This window comes from Oryzias latipes, chromosome 5, assembly GCF_053564925.1.
Source record: "Oryzias latipes strain Hd-rR chromosome 5, Olatipes_Hd-rR_3.1".
Taxonomy (NCBI): Eukaryota; Metazoa; Chordata; class Actinopteri; order Beloniformes; family Adrianichthyidae; genus Oryzias; species Oryzias latipes.
In genome coordinates, this window is record NC_136241.1 from 20,819,769 (window position 1) to 20,846,364 (window position 26,596).

Here is a 26,596-nt window from a genome sequence, read left to right on the forward strand (position 1 = left end):
ACCACATTTAAGAGGTTTTTCTTTATCTGATGCCAACTTCACAACAATTTGACGTTGTGTCTACAGCTAAAGACCTTTAAGCTTTAACTATTTAACTTTTTATTATTTTGGATAATAAAATTAATGATTAATCAAAATTTATTCCAAGGATAGCTGGGGTTTACTTTGGATATTGGATGTCAAGCATAGTTACCCAGGAGGATATTGGAATGGATCACTATTGTTGCGCATTTTTTAATTCAAGACTAATTTTGGGTGCAGTAAAGTCTGTTCACAGTATTCAGCTCTGCTGATAATTCTGATGAGTTGTTCATGAACTTCAACACAAAAACCAATTTACTATAGAGTGAAGAGACTGTTTTGATATTCCTTTTTATTTAACACAGGTGATTTTGTAATTTCATTTTATTAGAATGTATTTGTGGCTTCCAGAATGTTTGACAATGAACATTTGAAAATACAAAAAAAAAGTCACTTTACTCAAAGCTGGCACAGCCTGATGAGATGCTTGCTTTTCAGTTTTGGATTAAATTTGACCGTTATTTCATGTTTTAAGTTTAATTTACTGCAGAAAAGGTTGTGTTTTTTTAAAACATTCATTTTATTTATCCTTCAAAAAGTTTTTTAACCATGTAAAAACACAAAACTAAAGAGAAAACATCTTTGTTACTGTCCTTGTATAAACTGGATTAGAATATCAAACCATTAAAATACTAATGTATAATACATTTTTATTTTGAAAACACTCCATAATGAAGATGGTTAAAAGGGAAGATTAAGTTATGTTTGTATAAATATTATAAAACCTACTGTCAGTATTCATATTAAAAAATGGTTACATTATTTGAAAAAAAAAGAGGTGAATTTAGGTTATTGGGGGTACCTAAAAAATTCTATAGCTTCACAGATAAAATTTAGGACACTACCAAAGTAGCAAAGCAATCAGTCATTACGTTAAGGCAAAGGATTATGGTCGATACTAGTAATGCCTTCCTTCATTAGTCCCATTTTATTCCACCAATGTGCTGCAGGATTTAATATTCGATGGTCACAGCTTTTGTCTTCAGGTATTCATTCAGGGCTTCTTGTCCTGTAAAGGAAACACACACACACAGAGTAAGATTGAAAAACATTGAAAAAAATTCCACTAATGCTGGAGCTACAACATTTAACAGAGGCAAAATAAACAAAAATGCTGTAAAACATGAGAAATACGACCCAAAAACAAACCGAGTGCTCAGACCTCCTATTTTGTTAATAACAAGCATGTTTCTGCTCTGACTTCCCATTCATATTCCTATAAAAAAGATAAACTCTTACACAAGGCTACGTTTTCTGTTGAGATGATAGTCAGGGGCAAGAATAATATTAAAAAACTGTTCAGTAATGGAATTTCTCACTTCCTGGACATTATGAAAACAACAGGGTTGCACAGCTCGCTATTCAAATGTTGCATTTATTCAAATTTGAATCACAAGTTATGAGGGTTTCATTAAAAATCTGTAGAAAATGCAACTGTATAAATTAAGTTCATACCAGCTAATATTAAAGTAATTAAAAATAACTTTATGACTTTTACAGAATAAAATCCCTGCACCTGATGAGTCCGCCTACATTCGAATTGTCCTTTAAAGACTGGTAATCTTGGTGATAGTCTAAATGATGATAGTATTTTTTTTTCTAAAAAGACACTCCCTTTAGGGATAAATGTACATTCTAATATAGTAAGAAATGCACACATAGCAAATTGCTGTTTCATTTGCAGACTCTTCAGAAAATCTGTTATAAAACAGATATGTTGGACATTATGTAGCAAAAAAACAAAGCAACATTTGTTGGATTACTGTGTCTATGGATGATGATGACTATTTTTGATTAATCTTATTTTGTGTTACGTAGAAAATGGCATTACATCAGTTAATTAATTTTTAACACCTAAAAAGCCATACATCAGCTGATTCTATCACATATTTGTTGTTGTTTCTATAAAAAGCTTCTTAAGAACTCCCAAGATTTGTTGTGAGTCTCCTGACAGACACTTAACTAAAATATAAAGTATTTAAAATACAATTTTTGGTCAAAAAAAAAAACCATTTACAAGCTGCAAGAGGTGCAAGTTGTCTTACCGAGGTCTTTGCCAAATCCAGACTGCTTGAATCCTCCAAAGGGTGTAGCCACGTCGGTCTTGTTGTAGGTGTTCACAAAAACCGTCCCAGCATTGAGCCTCTCACTAACGTATAGAGCTTTACTGATGTCTCTCGTGAAAACACCCGAAGCCAGGCCATATTCTGTGGCATTGGCACTCCTCAGGACCTCATCAATCTCCCTAAAGGAAGAACAGTTAAAGCAGACCAACACAGATGGGAAAATCGCACAGTACCATGGTAAATGAAACAAACGAAGAGCTAAATGTCTGAAGATAATCTTGGATTTAAGGTTTACCCGCTTTTAAACTTGGAAATGATCATGACTGGGCCAAAAGACTCCTCTTTAGCGATGTACATGTGGTCTTGGACGTTGGTGAATACAGTCGGTTCAAAGAAGAATCCTGGAATCAACACAGATGATTGGATCTCCGTTAGCTGCAGATCAATTCAAGCACTCCTGATCTAGGATGTCATATCATTGCCGGCTGCCTAACCTGGTCGCTGAAGTGCATGCCCCCCGCAGACCAGCACAGCTCCCTCCTTCACACCAAACTGACAAAACTCCACTAACTTATCCAGGTGGGCTTTGTGGTTTTGGGGGCCATGGTCTGTAGAACGATCCAGTGGATCCCCTATCTTCATCTTCTTCACTTCCTCAACCTTAGGTTTAATAAGAAACACCAGGATGATAGTTAAAGCCAAAAAAACATGAAAAGAATTGGCATCGATTTAACTGATCAGCTGTCCTTTGTTACATTTGTAATCTAAGAGAAATGGACAAACTAATGGTTTTTCTTTTTTCTTTTATATCCTCTTTATTAAAGAGGATATGTCATCATATGTCAGAGCCCACAGTAAAGGCATGAGCTGTATTTTCATCTTCGTCTTCATCGGTTGACGTAAGAAATTCCTAACATCTATGGTTGCTTCTTCAGGGGTCAGTCAGTTAAGGAACAACCTTTATGTTTTACTGACAATTTTCACCAACATGTTGCAGATCTATCATGTGTTGGTCCCATCCTAACCTGCCTTTACATGCTTTCATCAGATAATGGTGTTATCCAGCATGCTGATGATAGTCTACTAAATCTTCGATCCATTCAGAATGTGTCACTTAATTTAAAGGACTTTAAGCATGTCTTAAATATATTAAGATTAATATTTACCTTAATAATTGGATAAAACTGTTTAGATTTTTTAAATCAGAAACATCATTAGTGATGGATAGAAATTGGTTAGTTCATGCATTTAAATTTGATACTGCAGTTTCTTGTTATTCAGCTGTTCCAGAACTTCTCTATTAAACAAGTTAAACTAATGAATAAAAATATTTTGCTTGTTTTTGGTTTTACTTGGGTTACTTTTCAACATCACCCTGCAATCAACTCGACCTCATGGCTACTTCTGTGCACAGAGCCCGTCTTTGGCTGCAGGACCCCAGTTAGAGGCGGGGAGACTTACCACTTTTTTAACAAACTGGTCGTGGATGGATTCCTCCACAAATAGCCGTCCAGCAGCGATGCAGTTCTCTCCTTTGTTGAAGAACACGGAGCTCATGCCCTGGAGCAAACAGGCAGCAGCTGACCAGTTAATTCATGAAAACTGTCAGGATGCTAAACTTAGTTAAAAAACACTTTAACTAGATGAACACACCATGCGCACAGCCTTGTCCATGTCACAGTCTGCAAAGATGATGAGCGGCGATTTTCCTCCGAGCTCCAAAGACACTTTCTTGAGATTGCTAACTGCACAGCTGTAATTGAAGCAGAGCAAAAACTAGCAAAACTGAGCAGGACAGTCTTTAATTCTAAGGAGCTAAGGCGTACCCACTCACCTCTTCATAATTTGTTTACCGATCTCAGTGGAGCCTGTGAATCCCAGTTTACGGACGTCAGGGTGGTCCGACAGGCGCTGGCCAACCAGAGACCCTTGAGAAAAAAATAGCGTTTTGCAGGAACTCTAAGGCAATGCTGGGTTGTGCTGTCTGACCGTTTTCCTACCTGATCCAGGGAGGATGTTAATCACTCCTTTAGGCAGCCCTGCTCTTGATGCCAATTCGGCAAACTTAAGTGCTGTGAGTGGGGTCACCTTGAAAACAAGAAAAAAACTTCACAGTGTCCTGACTTCTGAACTGTGCCTGAAAGACACGAGGCTGACCTGTGCAGGTTTGAGAACGACCGTGTTCCCAGCTGCCAGGCAGGCGGCAGTTTTCCAGGCCAGCATCATCAGGGGATAATTCCAAGGAATCACAATGGCACACACTCTGAGGAAACCAAAGAAGGTAGATCAGAAGTTTTGTCTTCAGGGAATGATGTAGGAAAATCTCTAATTCACTCCATCTATTTTTTCTAGGACTTTAAAACCTGCAGATGTCATAATTTAGTAGTTTAGAAACCCTCGAGAGGAGCTGATCAGCTGAGGAGTGTGGGTGAGGGGGTTTAAAAGCTCAGGCGGGTAAGAAAAAGATCATCAAATCAGTTCATCTATCAGTTCATCTATCCATAGATCTATCTATGTATTTTATCTATTTAATTTTGAACGCTCTTCCTGACTCTACCCTCTATATTTACCGGGCTTGGGACATGCACAAGCAGAACACTGGTAGGTGCCCTGTTGGGGCAGCATTTATCTTTTGTTTTCTTTTTAGATCTTTTTTTCTATTTGTCCATCTGTCTGTCCACCCACCCATGCTTTATATATTTATTTTTTGGTATTTTTGAGTCGTTTTAGAATTTTTATTTCTTTAGTTAATTGTAGATTTTTGCACCCCCCCATACGTATATCCGGCCTTGCTTTTACGGTAAGTGGCAGCAATCACTAAGGTGACTTTTTCATAATGTAGGTGATTTTAGCTGGAAAGAAGTGTATGGGTTTGTGTTCGAGTTTAATTTTATTTGTTTTTCCATTTCCTATAATTGTTTTGGAGTCTCTACTCTCAGACCTCTGTTCTCCTGTGAAAAATCAAGTTAGTGCAGTGGGCAGTGAGTGTCTGTAGTCTAACATATGTGGTTTTCAGCAAACACGTGCACTGCAGTGAACCCTCTCTGAACTCCACACAGACTTCTCACCCGATGGGCTCCTTCTTGGTGAAACACAGGTTGCGGTTGGGTCGAGCCTGGTTGATGGGGATGGTGCTGCCCTGCAGGAGACAGTTGCATTGTTTGCAGTCTTGTAACAATATTGCATAAATAAATGTGAATCACCAACTTATTAACTTACTTGGATCTTGTCACACCAGCCAGCAAAGTAGCGGAAAGTCTGGATAGACATGCCGACATGAGTTTTGAGAGCGAGAGTGTAAACGGCTCCAGAATCAATGGCTTCAATGGTAGCTAGCTCCTCCTGGTGCTGCTCCATCAGATCCGCCAACCTGTGTAGTGAAAAGAGAGCGGGATGTTGCACATAGGTTTTTTAACCATGTGGATAAGATAAAGCAGCTGCCTAGTCTCTCTGCTGTGTTGCATCTAGTCAGGTCGTACCAAAGCCTCTGAAAATGGGACAACAATATTGGATTAAACCATCAAGTGGTTGCAAGATCACTGTTCCATCAAGGGCATGGGTGAGGCAAACTATTGTCATATTCTCAGGTGTGCAACAATTGTTAGCACTTTAAATAGCCGCTACAATGAAAATTGTGTTTTTGGTGTATTTATCATGTTCTTGTGGCATTTTTTTCTCATGATGGAGCCCATATATAAAGAAAAGTACAATTAAACTTGAGTATTTCTTTATTCAAATTGAGGTGAATTAAGAGCAAATTAATAAAAGGCAGTTTGAAAAAGCTTGTAGCTTTTCTGTACAAACTACAATCGGCAGGAAACAAGCTTCCTGTTTCCACTTGTAGACAAATAGATCCACGTTCGTCTTTGTTTTACTCATTCGAGCTGCGATCTGGCCAAGAACAATATGGCTGAATTGCTCCAATATTGCTCGCCGTTTTGTTGCTCCGATAAGGCTAGGTTGGTATTGTGAGTGGCTGTGAAAAATCTGTGAAACAGCAAGACTGCAAAAGGTGAACTGCGATATAGCCAGAACACACTAAGAAATGTCTTCATTCTATTGACAAGAAGTGGATTTAGACCACCTAAAACAAACAAACATGGAAACTGACTTGTAGAGGAGTCTGCCTCTGTCTCTGGGGTTCATCTTGCCCCACTCCTGCTCTTCAAAGGCCTCTTTGGCAGCAGCCACTGCCTTGTCCACATCGCTTATCTGGGCCAAAGACACGTCACAGATTGCCTGAAAGGAAGACACAAACATAATTTGGCAAAAAAATTCTCACAAAGAATGAGTGACAGGAGGCTCTGATGCCTCAGCTCAGAAACAGAACAGACTAAAGTGATTCAATTAAATAAAAATAGTCATTCAATTTAAAAATAAACCTAAAATTTTGCATTAGTTTTTTAAATTGAATGTAATTTGGTGTAGTAGGCAGCAAGAAGGTTTGCTTTTAAAACTATTGATGAATTTATGATAGCACACCTGATGTCTCTCTTTGGCCTCATGGGAATTTAAATGTTTAAATAATTAATGTTTGGATCCTCAAGCATCCACGCTCACCTCTGGAAAAACTCCAGGAAAAAGGGATTCCTGTTTTTTTCCGTCTCTTTCATGCATCGCCTGATGGCATTTAGAAACCAGAGAAAAACTGTTCTTTTTTACCTATTTCTCAACATTTTTTTATTTTTAACAATGATCTTTTATAGATAAACTTGCAGAACCTTGCCTCTGGTGGTAGGCGGGCGCCTGTGTTTGGCAGCGGAGCCGCCACCAGTGTGTGAATGTGTGAGTGAATGTGTGTGTGACTGGGTGAATGGGTCTGTGACTGTAAAGCGCTTTGTCCTTGTAGGAAGAAAGGCGCTATACAAGTATACGCCATTTTACCATAAACTGGAACAGAGGATCACATTTGCATAACCAAACAATGGCTGGGGGTTTGTAATAAGAAAACTCCAGACCACTGAAGAGATTTATAAATCAAAACATTTTCTCTTAAGCAAAAGTTAAGGATTTGGATATAAGGATAGTTTGATGATCCAAAAAGAACAAATTAAGTTTAGTGAATGATTTTAGAAGAAACACATAAAAAACTAATCTGAGGGGCTTGTACTGCTGTCACGATGTTTTTCTCCCAGCTCAAAGATACATTTTGTCTCTGACACATACTATCTTCATCTCCACTCTTCCTCACCATGCCGTCACAGGGGTTGATGGTCTTGTAGGTTTTCCCCCCTTCTGCATCAACAAACTCTCCGTTTATAAAAAGCTGATGAGGCATCTTTACAGTCATGTTGTTGATGTTCTTTTCCACCTGAGGAGTATAACACAATGAATGAATAAACGTCTTCCTGCTTCCTCTTTCTGTAATTGACAGAAGCGGTGCATTCGAGCGGATTACACACATAGTCTACGATTAGCTCCTCTTCGTCATCCTCGCCTCTGAGTTTCCTGACGCACATTTGGATAAAATCTTGGAAGGTGGTGTTCATGTAGATGTCCTCGTTCTGAAGCTGACAGCTGCTGGCATAGAGCTTCACCTCCTCCACCAGTCTGAGGATAAAATATAAAGATAAAAAAAGATAAATTATCTACAGTTATAATTGGTCTGTTAGATTTTCTTTTTTTGCAGGTATTTAGAAAATGCACCAACAGCGCCAGACACCCCCTACACCCCCAGGCTTAAAAGACTCAGAGGAGAAGACAAACATGGACAGACAAACATAAGCATTAAATATGTATAAAACTAAGTCTCCTCTTACACACAGAAAGAAACAAAGCATTCAGAAATAAATGAGCCAAAAGAAATACTTTGAAGTTAAACACCAGAGTTTATCTGCATCTTATAATTAAAGGAAATCACAAGATACATTTTAAAATAACAAAACCAATAAAATCTATTGCAATAAAAGAGATATTAACTATATAGTTCAATCATTTGTGCTTTATTTTTATATTTTAATTTTCAATTAAAGGAGATATTATAGCTTTAAAAAATTGATTATTATAATGGTTTGAGTGTTAAATCGTAGAATAAAAAAAATGATTACTCAAGATTGCTGGCAACTTTCAAACAATGCTTCCTCAATACTTTTTAGGAAAAGTTATTTTACAAATTTTTTAAAAACATAGGGGACGGTAAAAAATAGATATCTAGGTATATTAATAAATTAATATATTAAAATTATATAAACATGTTCACTTTGTAGGTTTTAATTACACTATTTCTATGATTAAAAAAAAAAGAAACTAGGTCTCAACATTACTGTACATGAAAGCATTAAATATTAAAAAGAATTATTTTCATAATATTTAGATACATTTTTTTAGTTTACTTAATATTAAGTTCATTTCACTTGTCTTAATTGTTGGAGTGAATTTAGGTTTTCTTCTTTTTTCCATACTTCTAACACGAGTTATTTTTGCTTTAAAGCAAGAGGATTTTTTAAAATCTATTTTTCATTTTGTAAAGAATGAAATAAACAGTTATCAAAAGGGAAAAATATTTGTTTTCTTTTGGAAGTCTAGAAGAAGCACGAAGAAGTGAGCAAACCAACTTTTTTAGCTTCTTTCTAAAACAGTTTCAAGTATTAAAATACTTTAAAAAGCTCAAACCAACAAAAGGCTAACTTACTAAAGCTGCTATAGCTTCAGGTTTAACAGGCCAAGAATGAAAACATTTATCATCTTTACCTGACAACGTCCATTGAAGCAGCACCACTCTTGAAGAAATCTGTGGAGTCCTCGATCTGGCCGACATTAGTCAGGATGCTCTGCCATACAGCCTACAAAAAACCATCAGTTTAAAATGAAATGCTTGAATGATCACATTGAACCTGAACTTTTCCTATTTAACTTTTTCTATTCATCATTAGAGCAGGCCATACCCTCATCTGCTCCGCAAAGGCCTTCTCCTCCTCTGTCAGCACCACAGTGGCGCTGGCACCAGCGCTGAAGTACTGCGAGGCTGCGATCATCTTCCCATCCTCAAACTGCATATTCTTGACCAGCAGCTGTAGAAAGAGAGAGGATATATTTTTATACTGAACTAAACTTTCAATTAAAAAAACTACATTTTTTTGGCAAAGTTAAGAAGAATGTTTAATAGAAACGTAGAACATTTTGTTCTTAAATTAAATTCATTTTTCTAAGAAATGCTTTAATGTTGATTTCAAAGACATTTAAGCCAATTGGGTTTTCTGGCGTCTTCTCAGACTCACCGCTCCACCATCGTTACCAAACAGCACCAGGCCTGCTTTGGTGACCATGCCTGGCCGTCTGGCTCCACAGATCTCCAGCGGCCGACCATTAGCTGCAACACCGTTATCAATCAGAGTGGAGCCGTAAAAAGTCACTTTCTGTAAGGAACGAGCAGAATAACATCACGAGGAGGTCATTTTTTAAATAAAATTTAACTGAAAAGGTTTCAGGTCAGACCAGCAAGCTTAAGTTTTGAGCGGCGCCTCGGTTACCTGGCCATCCACCTCTGCCCAGGCTCCCGGCACTTTGTCATTTCCTCTTATCCAGTTATGAATAGCCTCTGCAGACTGGTTCCAGTCGATCTGTCAAACCAGACGTTTGTCATTTAAACCCCATAACTCTGACACTGCTCCAAATGTTTAAATTTCAATATGACAACACTTTTTTTCACAACAAAACAAGAACGAAATGATTTTACGTAGACATACATCAACAAACTATGGTTTCATAACTTTAAATTTCATGATGCAGAAACATAATCAACAGATGCTTACCTTTGAGTTTTCTTTCTTCTGGATGCACTCGTATGTGGCGCCCTCTTCAGGCTGGGGAATCCTCGGGGCCTTTCCCTCAGCAATCAGTCTGACAGCTTCCACCTGAAGCACAGGAGAGAAGGTCAGTCTGTAGAAGCAAACACCTCCACCATCAAGATAGTTGTGTCAGGGTGAAACACACATGGGACCGGACAGCCGGCAGACACAGACTGGGAGCTTCTTTGAGTCACTGATGACAGAACTAAATGTCCATAACATGGTTTCAAACTAAGCAGGTGATCAAATATCTGATGGAATGCAGTAGAAAACCTTGTTAACTGCTAAGACATTTAAAATATGGTAAATACTAAGAACACCAGTGTCTGTCAACTGCAGCCCTTTCTTCTTCTGGTATTTGGGAGTAAATGGGGTGTTGATATTTTGATATTTAAAAAAAAAAGTTGGATACTTCTGACTAAATAAGTTCACAGGAGCAAAGACATTTCCAAATATTTTTGAGATTTTTCCTAAATTTGACCTAAAAAACATCTTTAAAGTCCCACTCCAGCCATTTGTTTTTAAATTGTCCAAGCGTTCCCAGTGGTTTTAAAATTATGATTATGCTGTTTTTGGCCAAAATCAAAACGTCTGTGGTTATTCTTAAGATATATTTTCTGCAGAGCAGCAGGAGCTCATTAGAAATTTGTTTGAGTTGTGGGCCGGACTGTTTCACGTGCGCATGAGAAACCAGTACTGATTTTCCTTTTTTACTTTTATGTCTCTTTAGATGCTACGAAATTAGTAGGGGTGTAGGGAAAAATAAAAATTGATACAGCGAGATATTTCACTTTAAAGTGCTGTCAATTAAATATTTATACAATTTTTTTCTGAGCGCCTTCGGCTTCTGACTCTTTTTTTTCCACTTAAACCCCTGACCGCTAGCTGGCAGCACACTGAGCCTCTTTGAGCAGCTCTACACCCCACCCAAACAACAAGATCTCGTGAGAATCAGCTTGTGTTAGATGCTAAAGGTTTGTTCAGTCAGCCTTCAGTTGTTGTTGTTATGAAACTTGCACTACTTAGTTTTTACCTGGGATGGGTACCAAACTGAAACTCTATGCCATGTTTCCATATGAAGACGTGGTTGTGGTGCTTTGTGGGCTCCAGATGAGAACGAGTGACACTTGAGATGTATTGTGATATGCATTGTATCAACTTTTGCTAATTTACACCCCTAGTAATTAGTTGCAATTCTTTTTAGATGTCTTTTAAATAACAGGAAATGCACTGTTTATTAGTTGAAAATAATTTGCTGCAAATTCCTTTGTTTTTTTTAATGAATGATGCACTGACCTAAAAGCACTTTAAATTTCCTTGTACATGTGACAATGACAACAAAAAAGAAGTTTCTATCTAAGAACCGGAGTTAATTCTCCATAAAGTCCATGAAACTGTAGAACCTGCACCAAGAGTGTGTGCAAGCATTTGTAGCTTTTCTTATACAACAGACAGCGTTCTTTGTTGCAGCAACAGCAGAGCAGCTGCACACAGACCAACTCGCTCAAATTAATTGGGGATTTCTTTAGTGTCTTTACTGATTAACGTAAACTTTTTTCTTTTTAGTATGCTAACACTGTTTTTATTTTTTTCTTGCTCCTGGTTGTCACTGTTTAGGCGCAGTCAGCTTCCAACCCCTTAGCCAGCGTTTACTCTGTCACCTGGAGTCTCACAAACTCACTGTTCCCTTGACTCCCTCTGGGAAGAGAAATCTCTTGTAGATTGTGTTGACAGTGTCGTTGGGCTCCACATCACACTCCCTCTGCAGCAGGATCGGTCCGGTGTCCAGTCCATCATCTGCCCAGAACACAGTGAAGCCCCCTTTTTTGTCACCATGGATGAGGGTCCTGTGGAGGTCCAGAAAAGAGACTCCAGCTGCCAGCAGGGTCACGCCTCAACAACCATTCCATCAAAACACAACGGGTCTCACCAGTTAATGGCGGAAGCTCCTCGATGACGAGGCAGCAGGGAGGGGTGGTAGATGATGGAGCCGTGTTTAGGGTGGTCAATGACCTCCATGGGGATAAACTGGGAGCAGAAAGGCAGAACGTTGAGCTCTGGGCCTGTGGCCTTGTACTGAGACACCACCTCAGGAAGGGCCTGACCCTTCACCCGCCAGCGGGAGAGCTTAAACACAGGAACGCCATCTTTCTCCGCCTCTGTGGCTGGAGAAAAAAAAAAGAAATGGACAATAGTTTAAAGAAAATATACTTTTGGTAAAGAAAATTAAGGACGGCACCCCCCCATATATGTGGTCCTATGTTTGACGCATAAAGATGGCTGCTCCATCGTGTATATGGGTGAGTCAGGGCCAACATGAGCTTGTAGACACCAAAAACAAGCAGGTTTCTCACCCAGCGGGTCAGCCTTGCCGTCCTTGTCAGGGATGGTGAAAACTCCAACAATGGTGTGGCCGTCCTTCCTCAGCTCCTTGTAGACCTCTTTCCCAAACACACTCTGACCAATCACAGCAATCTTCATTGTCGACCTTGTTATTTTGCTTGGACGCCGAAACACACCTAGAGAAAAAAAAACAAAGGAAAAAGCTGAAGTGATTTTCTTTTTTTTTTTTAGCAGTACATTTTTTACATTTGACAGACTGGCGACAAGTCCAGTGTGTACCCCGCCTTCACCCAACCGTAGCCGGGACAGGCTCCAGTAACCCCTTGAGCCCAAAAGGGATAAAGCGGGTAAGGAAAATGGACAAATAGAACTTTGGAATGTGTAATAATTTTCCCAGCATTAAAAAAAATATTTGGTCATGTCCCTGATGGACAGCGATTTCTCCAGTTACACCTAATTTTTACATGATGATGCAGTTTTTGCCAGTTGTTTTTAAAGTAATCTACAATCATTTGAGATGGGCCTGTAGAAAAAAGTTGAGGTTTTCACCGAAATCTCAACTCATGCAGAGAATGTGTGCACAATGTCACACTCATATATGGTAGGATTTGGTCAAAAAATTATATTTTAGACTTGGTTTTCTCCTATTTATCCACATATTTACTTAGAGATCTTAATCGTCTATCCATTTATATATTTTTTTAAAGATTTCTTTTTATTGATGTAGTTCTGTGTGCATGTAAACTTTGTGTTTGTTTTTTTAATAAAGGAACTGGGTATGAGTGTGCTTTAATATTTCTATTATCCTGTTTTTCTTTAAAGTAAAATAAAAAATTAGCACTAAAGTGTACAAAATTGTTTTAATCAATTACATATATTTTAAAGAAACACATATAAACAGATGTTAGAAAATCACACAGACAAAGAAATTTAAAACTGAAGTAAACTATTTAAAAAAAAAGTTTTTACAAAACATTTCTTTCTAATTTTTATTTGGATTTTTTGGATTGTACTGACCAGTACAATTGAAAGTTGCTGCTCTTTAGCAAACACACATCCAGAATTACGGCAAAAGTAACAGACAGTGTGAGAGTGTTTCTGTAAAATTTTCTTTTAAAATACTTTATTTTTCTACAGAATTAAATAGACGCAAAGTCCTTCAAAGACTTGCACATGAGCTGTCAACCACACACAATTCATTGACAGTGTAACGACCCCGGAAGGAGGGGACTGAGCTTAAGCCTATAAACCAATCACGGCTCAGTATCTAGCTCGAAGCAGCGCTGCTGACCAATCAGCGGCACCGAAAAAAAGTCAGGGAATCAAAGTTCAGAAGTTCACTTTAAAGTGCATGTTAAATAATAAACGTGTAGTCGCCCTTAACGTAGCAGTGAACTAGAGAATGTGTTCCGGAAGATTGTGATGCAAACACAAATAGCAAAGTTTGTCGCCTGTTCTCGCGCGATTTTGCTTTAATGCAATGAAAGGTGATGCGGGAACATACCTGCAGATCCTTCGGTCCAGTTCTGAGGGAAAACGTTGCTGATATGGAAGAAAGTGCTTTTAATATCTTGCTCTGATAAGCGAAGCTCTGTTACGTAACAGGCAGATACAAACGCTACGCGGTGATTGGACAGAAATGCCCGATCAGTTAGACGCAGTAGCCAATCAGATGAGAGTACAAGAGACACACGAACACACTCAGGACCTGACGTGAAGAAACCGTTTCACTTCTTACGGCTGTGCACAACCGCAAGAATACTGTGTTGCGGAAATGTTTAACTATTGCTGTGGCGAAATGTTAAATTTGAGCTCCACTAGTGAACCCCTTATGCTGTTTATATGAATGAAATACACTCAGACTTAATCAACTCTGGGTTGATTAACTAACCAGGCTTTTCCAAGAAGGAATTTTAGTGTCTTAACTAAGGTTTAGGGTAATTTAATTCAGAGTTTACAAAACCTACTTTCTGAAACAGAACCAGCCCTGTTTCTGATAACAGAATCCTGTGTATTTTGGTAAAAAAATAAAATAAAATGTAATATATTATGTGTTTTGTTACTGTAAAGATCTAAGCGTTTGTTCTAGTTAATTTAATTTAAATGCATTCAACATTTTTGTAGTGTCAACAGAACTGAGAAGACTTAAACATTAGTCAAGGCAAGGATTTCTCAAATTATCAGGCAACTCATTTAAACAACAATGTTATAAAATAAACAACTGGATTCTTTAAACACGGTATAGCAATTATAACAATTAAAGGTCTAGTTCTAAGTGTATTTTCAGGGTTATGTATTATCCATCTGCTGTTTTTAATAGAGCTACGGTAACAAGGTCATTTCCTCTTTGTGGGACTAAAAAACCTCTATTCCATCTGTAAAAAAAAAAAAAAAAAAAAAAAAAGAGAGCGAGGAACAGGAAAGAACCTAGAGACACCCTACAGCTGCAGATTAGGGCACCGGAACACAACCCAAAATCAGATTGTCTAAGATCACAAGTGCCTCAATGATCAGACTTGAGAGCAGCGGTTGGCTCGATTAAACCTTAAGATTTTAATACACTATTGTTTGTGCACGTTAGTAATTTAAGGGGTTAGAGGACAGCTAACACCAGAAATTTTACTTTGATTTGCCTGTACAAAGGGATGAAGCAGCATTTAGGTTTCTAAACATCAGTAAAGTAAAAGAAAATTAAAAACTCTGGTTCAGTCTGCACTCATCCACAAATAAGTGGAACTCAAGACTTAATCATTAACATCAGCAGCTCTGATAACTTCATGTCTTGACTCTCTTCCAAAGATCCGTTTTAGGTCTGGTCAGTTCTGGTTTGAAGCGATCATTTAGGTTAATGATCCACTCAGTGTGAAAGGTTCAGAAAAGCCAGAAAAATCCATCGAAGTATAAAAGTGAAGGCTTCCAACACGTTTCTTTAGACAGCAGGTTAATAAAAAAAAAAACATTGATGAAAATTTTGGTTCTTACAAACTGAAAGTAAACTGATGATTGCATCTGAGTCCAACACTCTTCCAACCTGTAGCCCTGAACTGAACCTAAACAACCGTGAACTGTATTCAGAGTTTCAGGGTCAAATGTGAGGTCGTCTGGAAGCTGCACCTCCACTGCATTGGATTTTAACCTGCATCAACAAACAACAAACTCCTCCCACTCCTGTTCAATCAATTAAACTGTTTTTAACTTCCCATTTAATGGATTCATTAAATGGTACTGCAAAAAAGAGCAAATGTGTCTATTTATGACAGCTTTATAGAGATTTACATCTGTATGTGGATGAATTAGGATATGTATCTCTTATTTTTAATTTTATTCCCCATCAAATAACGCAAAACATTTTAAGTTTGACATTTCTATGTAGACTCCTATCTTTTGTCTTCTTGTGTATATTTATTTATTTTTGATTGCTTGAAAAAAGGTCAATTCCAACAGTCTGCATAAAGTAAAACAAAAAGCCATTGCAGCTGAAAAACAAAGATTTAAGGCTTCTGTCCTGAATCTGATTAAAGTAGAACCTCAGCATTTTAGTCATGCTTAGAATGCTTCTGCATCAAGTGTAGACCATGTGTAGGGAGATAAGAGACAAAACTCAATTCCTCTACAGCTGAGTGTACAGTACACTCAGCTTCTCTCAGGTGTGTGGAAGTAGTTGTGTGATCATCTTCCTCCTAATTTTCCCACTTCCTGTCAGACTGGCATTTAATGATGGATGAAGAAACCAGGACAATCTGCTGAGTCATCCTAACAGCATTGAGTGGGATCAACTTGTTTTTCATGGGTAAAAAGGCCCAGGAAGAGATGGATGGGGGGGGTTCAGGGTTCAGAGTCCTGGGTTCCTGACCCAGGACTCTATTGGTAAAATGATCAGAAGTACTGAACCCAGAGACTCTGTTTTACAATTATTGTACTCTAATTCTTAGACTTTTCTTTTGGATGCAGCGAATGGGAAAAATGTACACCACAAGAAGTAGTCATCACATTTTCAAAACAGGACCATGTTAATATTTTCAGGAATGCCTCTGTAAAATGTAATTTATATGTTTTAAGTTTCTAATTTAATCTTTAATCATCTGACAAACACTCTCAGTCTAATTGAGCTTTTAGCTACAAAGACAGGAGCCAGACTTCTGTTTTATTGTGCTTTAATTCTTGAACCAATCTGCACTCGGCTCTGCCATTCTGTAAACTCAAATATAAATAAAATACCAAAATGAGGATCAGAACATCTCTTACCATACTGTACAAAAAAAAAAACACTTAATGATGTTAACACAGATTTCTGGGTAATAAAAAAATAAATCAAGTTGATAAAAGTATGAATGGAAAAAAAAAAGAAAGTCTGTACGTGAGCAGCAGGAAGCGTGTGTAAGGCAACTCGAGTGTGGACTGCATGCATGAGCAGTAGCATGGCACCGTGGAACAAACGACTGTCTGTGACAGGACGGATCAATGAGACACACAAGAAGCCTATCGGGTCGGATTTGGGTAAAAACTAGAATTTTTCACTGAACCATTTCAAGTTAAGGTGCAGCGCGTGTGGACTTAAGTCGTACCCCTTAAAAAAACACAAACATACAGCAAGCATGATTCAAGAAGGCTTTTGAGGTTCTGGACCAGGAGGATGCACACCCCCCTCTCAGGGTTTGTTGGTCAGGGGAAATTAGTTTTTTTTAAGGCTGCAGCTGGTCCTGTGGTCACTCCAAGTCCTGTAGATTGATGGTGCTTCCTGTGAATTGAGAACTGTCAGAGCCGCCGTGGTCCTCAGTCATCCCTGATGGTTCCTGCAGGAGAATAGCAAAACTTCAGTACTTCAGTATCTTACAATAATGGCCGGTCGCTTAGAGACCCCAATCTCCAATAAACGCCGGGTCTAACAAGTGCGCTTTACCTTGGACACTGGTTGCTAATAGCGGCTGGGCTCCTTTAAGAGACTTTTAAATAATTTATTTGTAAATTATGGTGGGAAATAAGTATTTAGTCACCTACAAACAAGCAAGATTTCTGTCTCTCACAGACTTGTAACTTCTTCTGTAAAGGCCTGTTCACACCGGGACGAATTTCGCCGGCGATTTTCGCCGACGTTTAACGCCTCGTGACTAAACAAAGGGCACCAATATGAGTGTGCACACCGAGGCGAAAAAACGCCAAGCGCCAAAGCGTCAAAAAAAAAAAAAACGCCTCGGGTTCGTTTTTTTTTTTCGACGCGTCGCGTCGAAATCTATTCGACCAATGAGAATGGCGCTTTTGCACACGTGTCTGGAGCTTCTGAAGTTACAGTAAAACACAACTTGGGGGCGCTCAAACACAAAACTGCCTTGCTGAGCACACATACCAGCGAAGAAGATAGACGCCAAGTAGCGTCTACACTGCCGCGAAGAAGTAATGACGGACATTCTTAAATATCCCCTTACCAAGCACCAGTTGGAGCTACTGATGCTTGAAATATTCATGTTTTCTTTGTTTGATTCTGACAAGCGCGTAAATACTTGCTCTCTTCTTCTGAGTGAAAAGCGACTTTAAGAAGCGTAAAGTTGCGTAGCGCCACCTTGTGTACAGGAGTTTTTCTGTTTACATTAAGCGCCATCTAATGTCAGGGAGGGAAATTGCATGTTCGCTCGGCTCATCGTCAGCGAAAATTGCCTGGGTGTGAACACAAAAGACGTGGCGAAAAACGCTGGCGAATAACGCCTGGCGAATATTCGTCCCGGTGTGTACGGGCCTTAAGACGATCCTCTGTCCTCCACTTAATACCTGTATTAATGGCACCTGTTTTAACTTGTTACATGTAAAAGACACCTGTCCACAACAGTCACACTACAAACTCCACTATGGCCAAGGGACCTAGTGAACGACCTGCAGAGAGCTGGGACCAAGGTAACAATGGCAACCATCAGTAACGCACTACACCACCAGTAACGCACTACACCACCAGGGCCTGAAGTCCTGCAGTGCCAGACGTGTCCCCCTGCTATAGACGGTACATGTGCAGGCCCATGTGCAGAGGATTGGGGGAATGTGCCATGTCAGATGAAACCAAAATAGAACTTTTCAGTAAGAACTTTACTCATCATGTTTGGAAGAGAAAGAATGCTGAGTTGCATCCAGAGAACACCCTACCTACTTTAAAGCATGGGGGTGGAAACATCATGCTCTGGGGCTGTTTTTCAGCTAAGGGACCAGGACGACTGATCCGTGTAAAGGAAAGAATGAATGGTACAATGTGTGGTCAGATTTTGAGTGAAAACCTCCTTCCATCAGCAAGTGAAAAAGTTTCAAAACCGAAAAACAAACAAGATTCAGTGCCATAAATTCACCAACCTGTAAGATGTTGACAGGCAGGTCAACGGTGAGCTGAGAATGAGAGCTGGAGGGCTGTGAGCTCAGCTGGAAAGCCAGGTCACCGTCGGCAGCCGGGTCATCCTGCAGGGGCAAACATCACTGTGTCTGACAAATGTTTTGTGACTAACAGAATTTACAAAAGGATCAAACTGATGTTCACATGTAGGTGAAAGGTCATGTTGCAGAGGGGTCAAATGATTCTGAATCTTACCTGCAGCAGCTGAATCTGAACATACTGAGCACCTGTGACCGGGTCTCTCAGTGTCAGGCCCCCGCTAACCGTCACAGCTCCGTCTCCACACCGCCCGCTGGAAGAGGTTAGTGGCGCCGGTGCTGAAGAAACCTTTGAACCTTTAGCTTTTCTCTGGCATGCGCCTGATGCCCCTGGATGGCACAGAGACAAATCAAGTCATCCAACCTCGGACAGCTTTCATCCTTGTGGAGGTTAGACTGCAGTTAGACAGTTGATTTTTCTTACCTGAAGTGGCACAGGAGCCTCTTTGCTTCTTCTTCTTGGCCAGCTGAATGGCTCTGTAATCAGTCCTGGCTGAACCTCCACTCTCCTAACCACCAGAACAGAAAATCCGTCATCAGTTTTCAGCCCAGTAACTTCCAGAATAACCGTTGGCTCATTCAATTAATCTATTATTGCTAAAAGATCAGTGGATACAAAAAAAAAAAAAACCTCAAATAATGACCCAGACCAGACAGACGTTGGACATAAAGCATTAATGTATTTTAGTTGTCGTTTAGCTGGAGGTGTGTTTATTTGCTTCTTCAGTGTAAAGCTGCTCACCAGGAAGCTGCTTGGAGAAACTGCGCTAAGTTCCAGGTCTCTCTGCTGGCTGAAGCTGCTGCTTTGACTTGGAAAAACAAAGTGGGTGAGGACCTTCCCCCCCTCTTGAGGGCCCAGCACCTCCACACACCCCAGCAAAGGTCCAGACCCTTCTTGGCCACCGACCTCCACAACCTTTGGGGGTGATGCCAGCAGCTCGGCAACGGGGGCCACAGCCAGAGAGGATGGCTCCACACTAAGGCTGCTGGAGGAGCCCAGCGGGTGCTGCATGGAGGGGTCCACACTGACCCCAGACCCATGCATCGTCAGAGATCCCAGGGCCTCTGGGGTGACTGTCTGCACGTCATCCAGGTTGAGGGTGCCTTGTGGGGGCAGAACGTCTCCTGTTCCCTCCAACCCGTGATGAGGGACGATGTCAGCGTTGGGTGCCATAATGAGCGGGTCCAAGGCTTTGGCCATTGTGGTGTTAGAGCTGGCAACAAGTGTGGTGCCAACTGAGGACGGGTCAATGGTGAGGATGCCTGAGCTGACCAGAGAAAGGTCCATTGTAAAAGGGACATTAGAGCTGCTCCCTGCCACGGGAATTCCCACTCCGATCCCGGCAGTGGGAGCCGGGTCTCCAGGCACGGCTGACAACAAGGAGCTAAGGTCCAGGCTTGGGAGCTGGTCGCCTCCGGCAGCGCCCGGCGCTGCGACTGGCGTCAGGTTGGAGCTGACCAGCTCACTGCTCGGGGTCAGGCTGGGCGTGGTCTCCATATGGCTAAAAACATCTGCAAAGGACAGAAAAGAAACTTCAATAAAAGGTTCAATTAAAACCAGTAGGAGAGAAAGATCACACGGTCTGTTTTCACTTCAACTTTAAAAATTAAACAGAAATGTCCTTTACGTTCAGTTTGATGTTTTTACATCTTGAGACAAATTTGGATGTGAACCGGGAATAAAAAAAAATCAAGTTGAAATGTCAGTTTCTTTAAATTTACATTTCCAGTCTCACCACATGTTTTGCACGATCATATATTGTAACTGAAATGTGCTTGAACTTTTTTGCTTTCCATTCTGTCCTCGGACTATTGCCCCCCCCCCAATAGTCAATGCTGAGGTTGCAGTGTTGGCCCCTGACCTGGCCTGAGTTGGTGGTGTTTGAGCATGTGGCTCTTCAGGCTGCTGCGGGCAGAAAAGAACTTGGAGCAGTTGGCCACGGGACAACGCGTCTTCAGGCTGCTGGCGTCCTGCTTATGCTTCTTGGAGTGAATGTACAAACTGCTTCTCGCTGAGAATTTGGCGTTACAACCTGAGGAGCAGATGGAATGTAATGCAGAAGCCATCACGTTACAGAGATAACATAACTGAACATCTGATGTGATCTAAATATAACACTGCTCTGCAGGATACGTTAACTCAAACAGTGTTAAAAAAAACTAGAATCTCTGTGACATTACATTAAAAAGGAATTCCCATAAATGTTTGACACTTGTAGATTGCTTCCCTTTCTCTCTCCTGTCCATATTCTCAGCTTGGATTCATGTTTCGAGTCTCATTTTGAATTTTCGTGGAGATTCTTGTGGAAGATTTCAGATTTTTTACTCCCACAAATCAACACAACATGGATCTTTGTACATCCCACATGTGAAACATGACAAACGCAGCTATTTTTTTTAACACAAGAACCCAGGCATCTTTTAAGCTTTGAAACAAAGTGGGATGTGTTTTTGAAATGAGGCAGAGTTTGCTATATTAAGATTTTTGAGAACTCCTAAACAAACTACTAATGATGTGAAGGTGCTGGAAAAGTGTTCTTTGTTCACAGCAGGGTCTGAACTTAAAACTGGCCACCTGCTTCTTGCAAACATTTGATCCTCTTTGGCGAGCAAAAGAGAGTTAGTGACCACACGGCGAGCAAATGCTTTTCAAATCAATCGGCCGTCTTTTTGGTAAATTTTTTTCTTCTTTAGTGCTTCTCCTCTAATGTCTGCATGTGATCCATGATCAATATAAGGAGTTATTTGCATTCAACACATTATCACTGTATAAATGAAAACATTTAGAGAGTCTTCTGTGGAAAATACAGTATTCATTTGGCCAGTAAAAAATGTCTTTAGCCAGCCCACTCGGCTGGTGACTCAAAAATTAAATTTCGACCGCTGGTTCACAGGATGTTTAGGTTGGTGGATAACAGCTCGCATAACTCCTAATAATTCTGTCCTTTTTGGAAAATTGCCCTGCTGCTGGATGCAGTCCCGTACCTTCTGTGTGGCACTGAAAAGGCTTGGTACCCAGGTGGGTGATGCTGTGGCCCTTGAGGTGCTCAGCCCTGGTGAACGACTTCCCACACCCCTCCTCTGTACAGACAAAGCGACGGTCGTCGTCGTGCTTCCTGAAAAAACAGGCCCAAGCATCAGGTCAATGACGGATCTTTTTGTGCAGAACAGAGAGAATAAGAAATAAACAAAGAAACAAAAGAAAAGAATCACACAGCAAGCTGTCATGACTTACCGCTTATGACGAAGCAACTTAGACATGCTGGTGAAGGACCAACCACAGCCCTCAGAGTCGCACAGAAACGGCCTTTCGCCTGGGACACAAACCAAAAAAGCTCAGTCGTCGATTTAAAACTCCACTTATCCTGAATATCTTAATGAAAACTTGCAGTTAGCTTCATACTTGCAGTTAGCTTCATTCTGATAAATTAATCCCAAAATAAAAAGCAACTTTTTTTTTTTTTACAGCAGGTTAATATCATAGCTTACCCGTGTGACTCCTCATGTGTATTTTGAGACGACAGGCTTTGTCGTACGTCTTATCGCACCCCGGGTACGTACATGTGAAGTTGCCCGTTTCTTTGAAGTGGGTGCGATTGTGCGAAAACAGGGCACTGAAGGTGATGAAGGTTTTCTCGCAGGCTGCAAAGGTAAAAAGAAAATCCAAGAAACAGTGAGAAATGTTTAAGCAGAAAAATGTTAACAAGTTAAACTGTGTTTTTTTTAAATAAAATAATAAACAATAAACAGGACCAAGTCCCACACAGTGTATCAACATCTACATGAGGGAAGAGAAAAGAACACTGGAAAGACAAAACAAAAAAGTGCTCATGTAAGATGAACAAAAGGTTCATTTAAACAGCACCTGTTTAAAAAATGTAATAACTCTTTATATATGAATCACATGCAGGAATAGTTGGTTATAATATCTGATGTATATATAGAGGCTGACAATGCAGAGTTAGATTCTATGGTATTGTTTAACCTAAACATCTTTACAAACACTGGAATTCCAGGGTTAAACAAACGCTCCTCATACAACAGTAAACCAGTAACTAATATTAAAGGTTAAGGATCTCATTCATTAATCTCTGCATCAAAATCTAAGGATCTGTGTCAGAAAAGTAGGAACTTTTGAACTTTATTGACATTATTATCAGTTTTGATTTTTCTAATTTTTGATTTTTCTTTTTCTGCCATTTCACAGTTTTATTTTTTTTTATTTACTTGCACTTTACTTTGAAGTGTTGATGGGCTGATTGATACTCTTGTATACATGGGAGTCAATATTTGATCACATTTAATGTACTTGTTTAAATGTCTAATGAGAGTACATGTTTCAGAAAAATATCAAAACACGCAAATTGCGATTCTTTTTATTTCTGGAATTTGGTGCAAAAGTATATAGATAAAAAGATAAAAACTAAAGGCATACCGAAAAGGAAAAAAAAATTGGTTCCTAGGATTAATGCTAATAATGTTTCTAACTTGCTCTCAAAACTTTCAAAGGATTTTATTTGATTGTGTTTATTGTTGAATTAATGTGTGCAAGTTTTGTGGATCGTTTTCTTATCTAGCATTTTTGGTAACTTTTTTTGTGCTACAGTAAACTTGCAATAAAAATACCATTTGTTTACTTTTAGAATTTGCCTGTTTTGATGCCTTCACCGCAAAACCAAAACCAGCATGACCTACAGCAGACAAAGCTCACGTTTTGCAGGTCAGCGTTACCTGGATATTCACACTTGTGGGGCCTCTGTGGCTCAAAATGGACCCTCTGATGGTTGTTGAGCCTGGTCGAAGTTCGAAACCTTTCGCTGCAAATCTCACAGATGAAGGCGTTGTCCTGCTCGTGCACTTTGACATGCGCTTTCAGATTGTAAACCGTGGTGAAGCGCTTACCACAGCCTTCAAACTGGCACATGTGAGGCCGCTGCTTATCGTGGGACTGAAGGTGGCGCTTCAGCTTATACGAAGTGGCAAAAGCCCACTTGCAGCCCTCCACCGTGCACTGATAAGGCCGGGGGTCCTCCGCGTGGTTCAGGAGGTGAACCTTAAGCTTCTGGCGAGAGTCAAACGTACAGGAGCAGCCCGGTTCAGGACATTCAAAGGTGGCCACAGTGTCTTTTTTGGACCTGCTCAGTGGAACAGAGTGGGAGTCCTTGTGCCTTTTGATCATAGTGGCTTTAAGTGAAGAGGAGAGCAGGCCTGCCTCTGTTACCACACACAGAGCTCCTGTTTCCTGTTTCACTAAAGGACAGGAGTCTAGTGAGGTGCTGAGTTCTGGTAGAGAGCAATCATCCACTAAGGCCAGTTCTGAATCGCTGACAGACAGACCAGAGCAGTGTCCTTCCTGCTGGTTGGTGCTGGAACCCGCCAGCGTACTGATCTTCCCGATGGACTTGGCACCACTGTCATAGTTCAGAAGAACGATATCTTCGTGCTCCTTCATGCCTAAGTGCTCCTTTAGGCTGACCATGCCGTCATCTTTCAGTCCCTGTCCGTTTGGTGGAGTCGTGAGGGTCAAGAGGCCGTTCTCCACAGTCACTATGATGCTCTGGTTGTTTACTGTTATGGTTCCAGTAAACGTCTCAGTATTGGGCGTGTTGGTGGAGAATGTGACGGCGTTTGTGGAGGCCTTCAGCCCCCCAGTCTCTGGTACAAACCCAGATGTTTCCATGGCCTCCATCACTCCCACCACTTCAGAAACCAAAGCGATGCCCTCTTCGCTGTTGTGCTGCTGGGATAGCTCCTTGTCAGCTTCACTGTTCTCCGGGAAGAGATGGCCACAAACCTTGTCGCCATATTTGTTTGTCAACAAAGCATCTTGGACCTGTTTGTTCGTGTCAGTCTGTTCGTTTACACTGAAAGCCCGCTCAGTATCAAGGCAACTCAGGCTGTCATGACATTCAGGGAAGGCAACGTTATCAATCAGAGCGACCTCCATGGAGCCACCGTCATCAGGTTTAATGCCACCGTTTCTGCATTTGCTCTTACTTCCGCTTTCGCCCAACTGGTGCTTGGCGGCTCCGTGTTCTTTGACGACGTTAAACACGACGAATAGCTCCTGTCCGGTTTTATCCGTGCCGCCCTCGCTGTCCCCTCGAGCGTCTCCAGGCAGCCTCTGCCGAGGAGACATCGCTTCCTCTTCCCCCTCGAAAAGAGGCAGCGCCATTTGCATGGCGCTATCCGCGCTCTCCTCGTACTTCCAGGCGGCTTCGTGCGTCCCAAGCAGCGTCTGAAGCTCGGCTTCTTTTTCAGAAATGATGCTGTGGAGCTCCAGATCGGCTCTGTAGTTTACCGAATTCGCGCCGACGGCAGGTTTTTTGACAGGCCAGCAAAAGACATCGCTGCCACTTTCCGCCGCCAGGCGAAGCATCTTCGGCCTGGTAGAGTTGTTGTTGTTGTCACTCTGAGGCCGACACGACAGTTGTAGTCTGTCCGCTTCATTTTCGGCGAAAATAAAAGGCGAAATTGACCCCGAGGCTGTTTGGAGCGTGGTAACAGTGGCTCTGTGTACGGCGCCATGTTGAGAGTGGAGGTTTAGGGCATCAGAAAGCCCCTGCATTTCCATCTTGGTATCCCTGTAGCTGCGCGTCTGCCAAACCCCGCCCTCTTCTCAGGGTGTGAGGCCGGAGCAGGCCTACTGTCGCATCACAGTTTATAAAGCTAGCTTGCGTTGTAGTTCCTATAAGGACACTGAAATATTTTAGTAAACATTAAGTGGTGTGTGTGCAGCATATTTGATTAATGACTTAACTATTTGTAACCTGCCAGTCTTTCTTTATTCTGACAAAAAACAAACAAACAAGGAATTGTTCATAATTTTGTCCAAATAAACACACTTGCAATTTTAATGTTTGGGAAAAAATATTACTCTCATTTGCCTTTTTTATTTTTTTGTTTTACATAGGGTGTAAATTATGTGTCTAATAAATACCAAAGCAGGTTAAAAAATTAAACATAACCTTGGAGTGTGATCAAGCTTTAAGACCAATGCAACACTTCCATTACCACTGTCTGTCAATATCACAATTATAAGGCATCGATGTTTCAGATTCTAAACTGGTCAACTGGTCAAAGACTCGAGGAGAGCTGGACCACAGTAACAGGGGTTACTATTAGTAACACACTACATCATCATGAATTTAAATCTTTCAGTCCTCCAAAAAGTCCCCCCGCTTAAGTCAGGACATGTCCAGGCCAGTCTACAGTTTACCAGAGACCACCTGGATGAGCCATAGGACGATTGGGAGAATGTATTTTGGTCAAAGGCCTCTTCTACTCTCCTTTTTATATTCTGTCTCTTACATAAAAAAATCTTCATGAAAAATCAGCAGTTGCTTTATCGTCTATCAACAGAAAAAATCACTTGATAACTGTAAACAGTCAATTTCCATCCATCCATCCATCCATCCATCCATCCATCCATCCATCCATCCATCCATCCATCCATCCATCTTTTTTGGTCATAAACGGAGTAGGTGGCAATATTGCACATGGAAACTTGTAAAACCAAAGAAGAAGACAGGCTCAGCATGAGCGGGGTTAACATTCCACAGCATGTTCACATTCCTCAGCGTTTCAGCATTCCACTATGTTGTGCAATTCTGCAGGCTGCAGCCAGGGGTAGTTGGAGTGTTGTGCAATTCTGCAGGCTGCAGCCAGGGGTAGTTGCATAAACGTGAGCACAAAAAGAAGTTGCTGGATCTCCAGCTGTAGTTCACTGTACTGGCCACTAGATGGCACAAAAATGCTGTTGTTGGTCAAACCGTTCTCTTGGTCCTTCAGCAGCTCCTGCCAACATCCGTGCATGCTTTTATTACTGCAGAATGCTTTGAATCTCGTTTCAGGTATTATTCTGTGCTCCTGTTGCTCACTTTAAATTACATAAAAAAAATTACAGATCATGAC

At 40.7% G+C, this 26,596-nt stretch overlaps 2 protein-coding genes across 2 annotated transcripts; both read right to left on the reverse strand.

Annotated features, from left to right (window-relative positions):
* Positions 1-355: 355 nt before the first annotated feature.
* aldh1l1 (aldehyde dehydrogenase 1 family, member L1) lies at positions 356-13,911 on the reverse strand. Its single transcript, XM_004068898.5, has 23 exons — positions 13,782-13,911; positions 12,289-12,453; positions 11,865-12,099; positions 11,616-11,781; positions 9,899-10,000; positions 9,617-9,706; positions 9,365-9,502; positions 9,032-9,157; positions 8,838-8,929; positions 7,550-7,697; positions 7,339-7,458; positions 6,259-6,386; positions 5,367-5,517; positions 5,216-5,286; positions 4,305-4,410; positions 4,148-4,235; positions 3,982-4,075; positions 3,801-3,900; positions 3,609-3,707; positions 2,642-2,807; positions 2,443-2,548; positions 2,127-2,326; positions 356-1,090 (listed from the first exon to the last, which is right to left on the reverse strand). The coding sequence occupies exons 2-23, from the start codon at positions 12,413-12,415 to the stop codon at positions 1,035-1,037; spliced, it is 2,709 nt and encodes a 902-aa protein (XP_004068946.1). The 5' UTR covers positions 12,416-12,453; positions 13,782-13,911; the 3' UTR covers positions 356-1,034.
* A 2,503-nt stretch (positions 13,912-16,414) lies between these two features.
* On the reverse strand, positions 16,415-25,319 carry si:dkey-156n14.3 (zinc finger protein ZXDC). Its single transcript, XM_004068991.5, has 10 exons — positions 23,414-25,319; positions 22,172-22,324; positions 21,918-21,996; positions 21,668-21,798; positions 20,545-20,715; positions 19,425-20,194; positions 19,107-19,191; positions 18,840-19,012; positions 18,608-18,709; positions 16,415-17,070 (listed from the first exon to the last, which is right to left on the reverse strand). The coding sequence occupies exons 1-10, from the start codon at positions 25,254-25,256 to the stop codon at positions 16,984-16,986; spliced, it is 3,594 nt and encodes a 1,197-aa protein (XP_004069039.1). The 5' UTR covers positions 25,257-25,319; the 3' UTR covers positions 16,415-16,983.
* Positions 25,320-26,596: the final 1,277 nt, after the last annotated feature.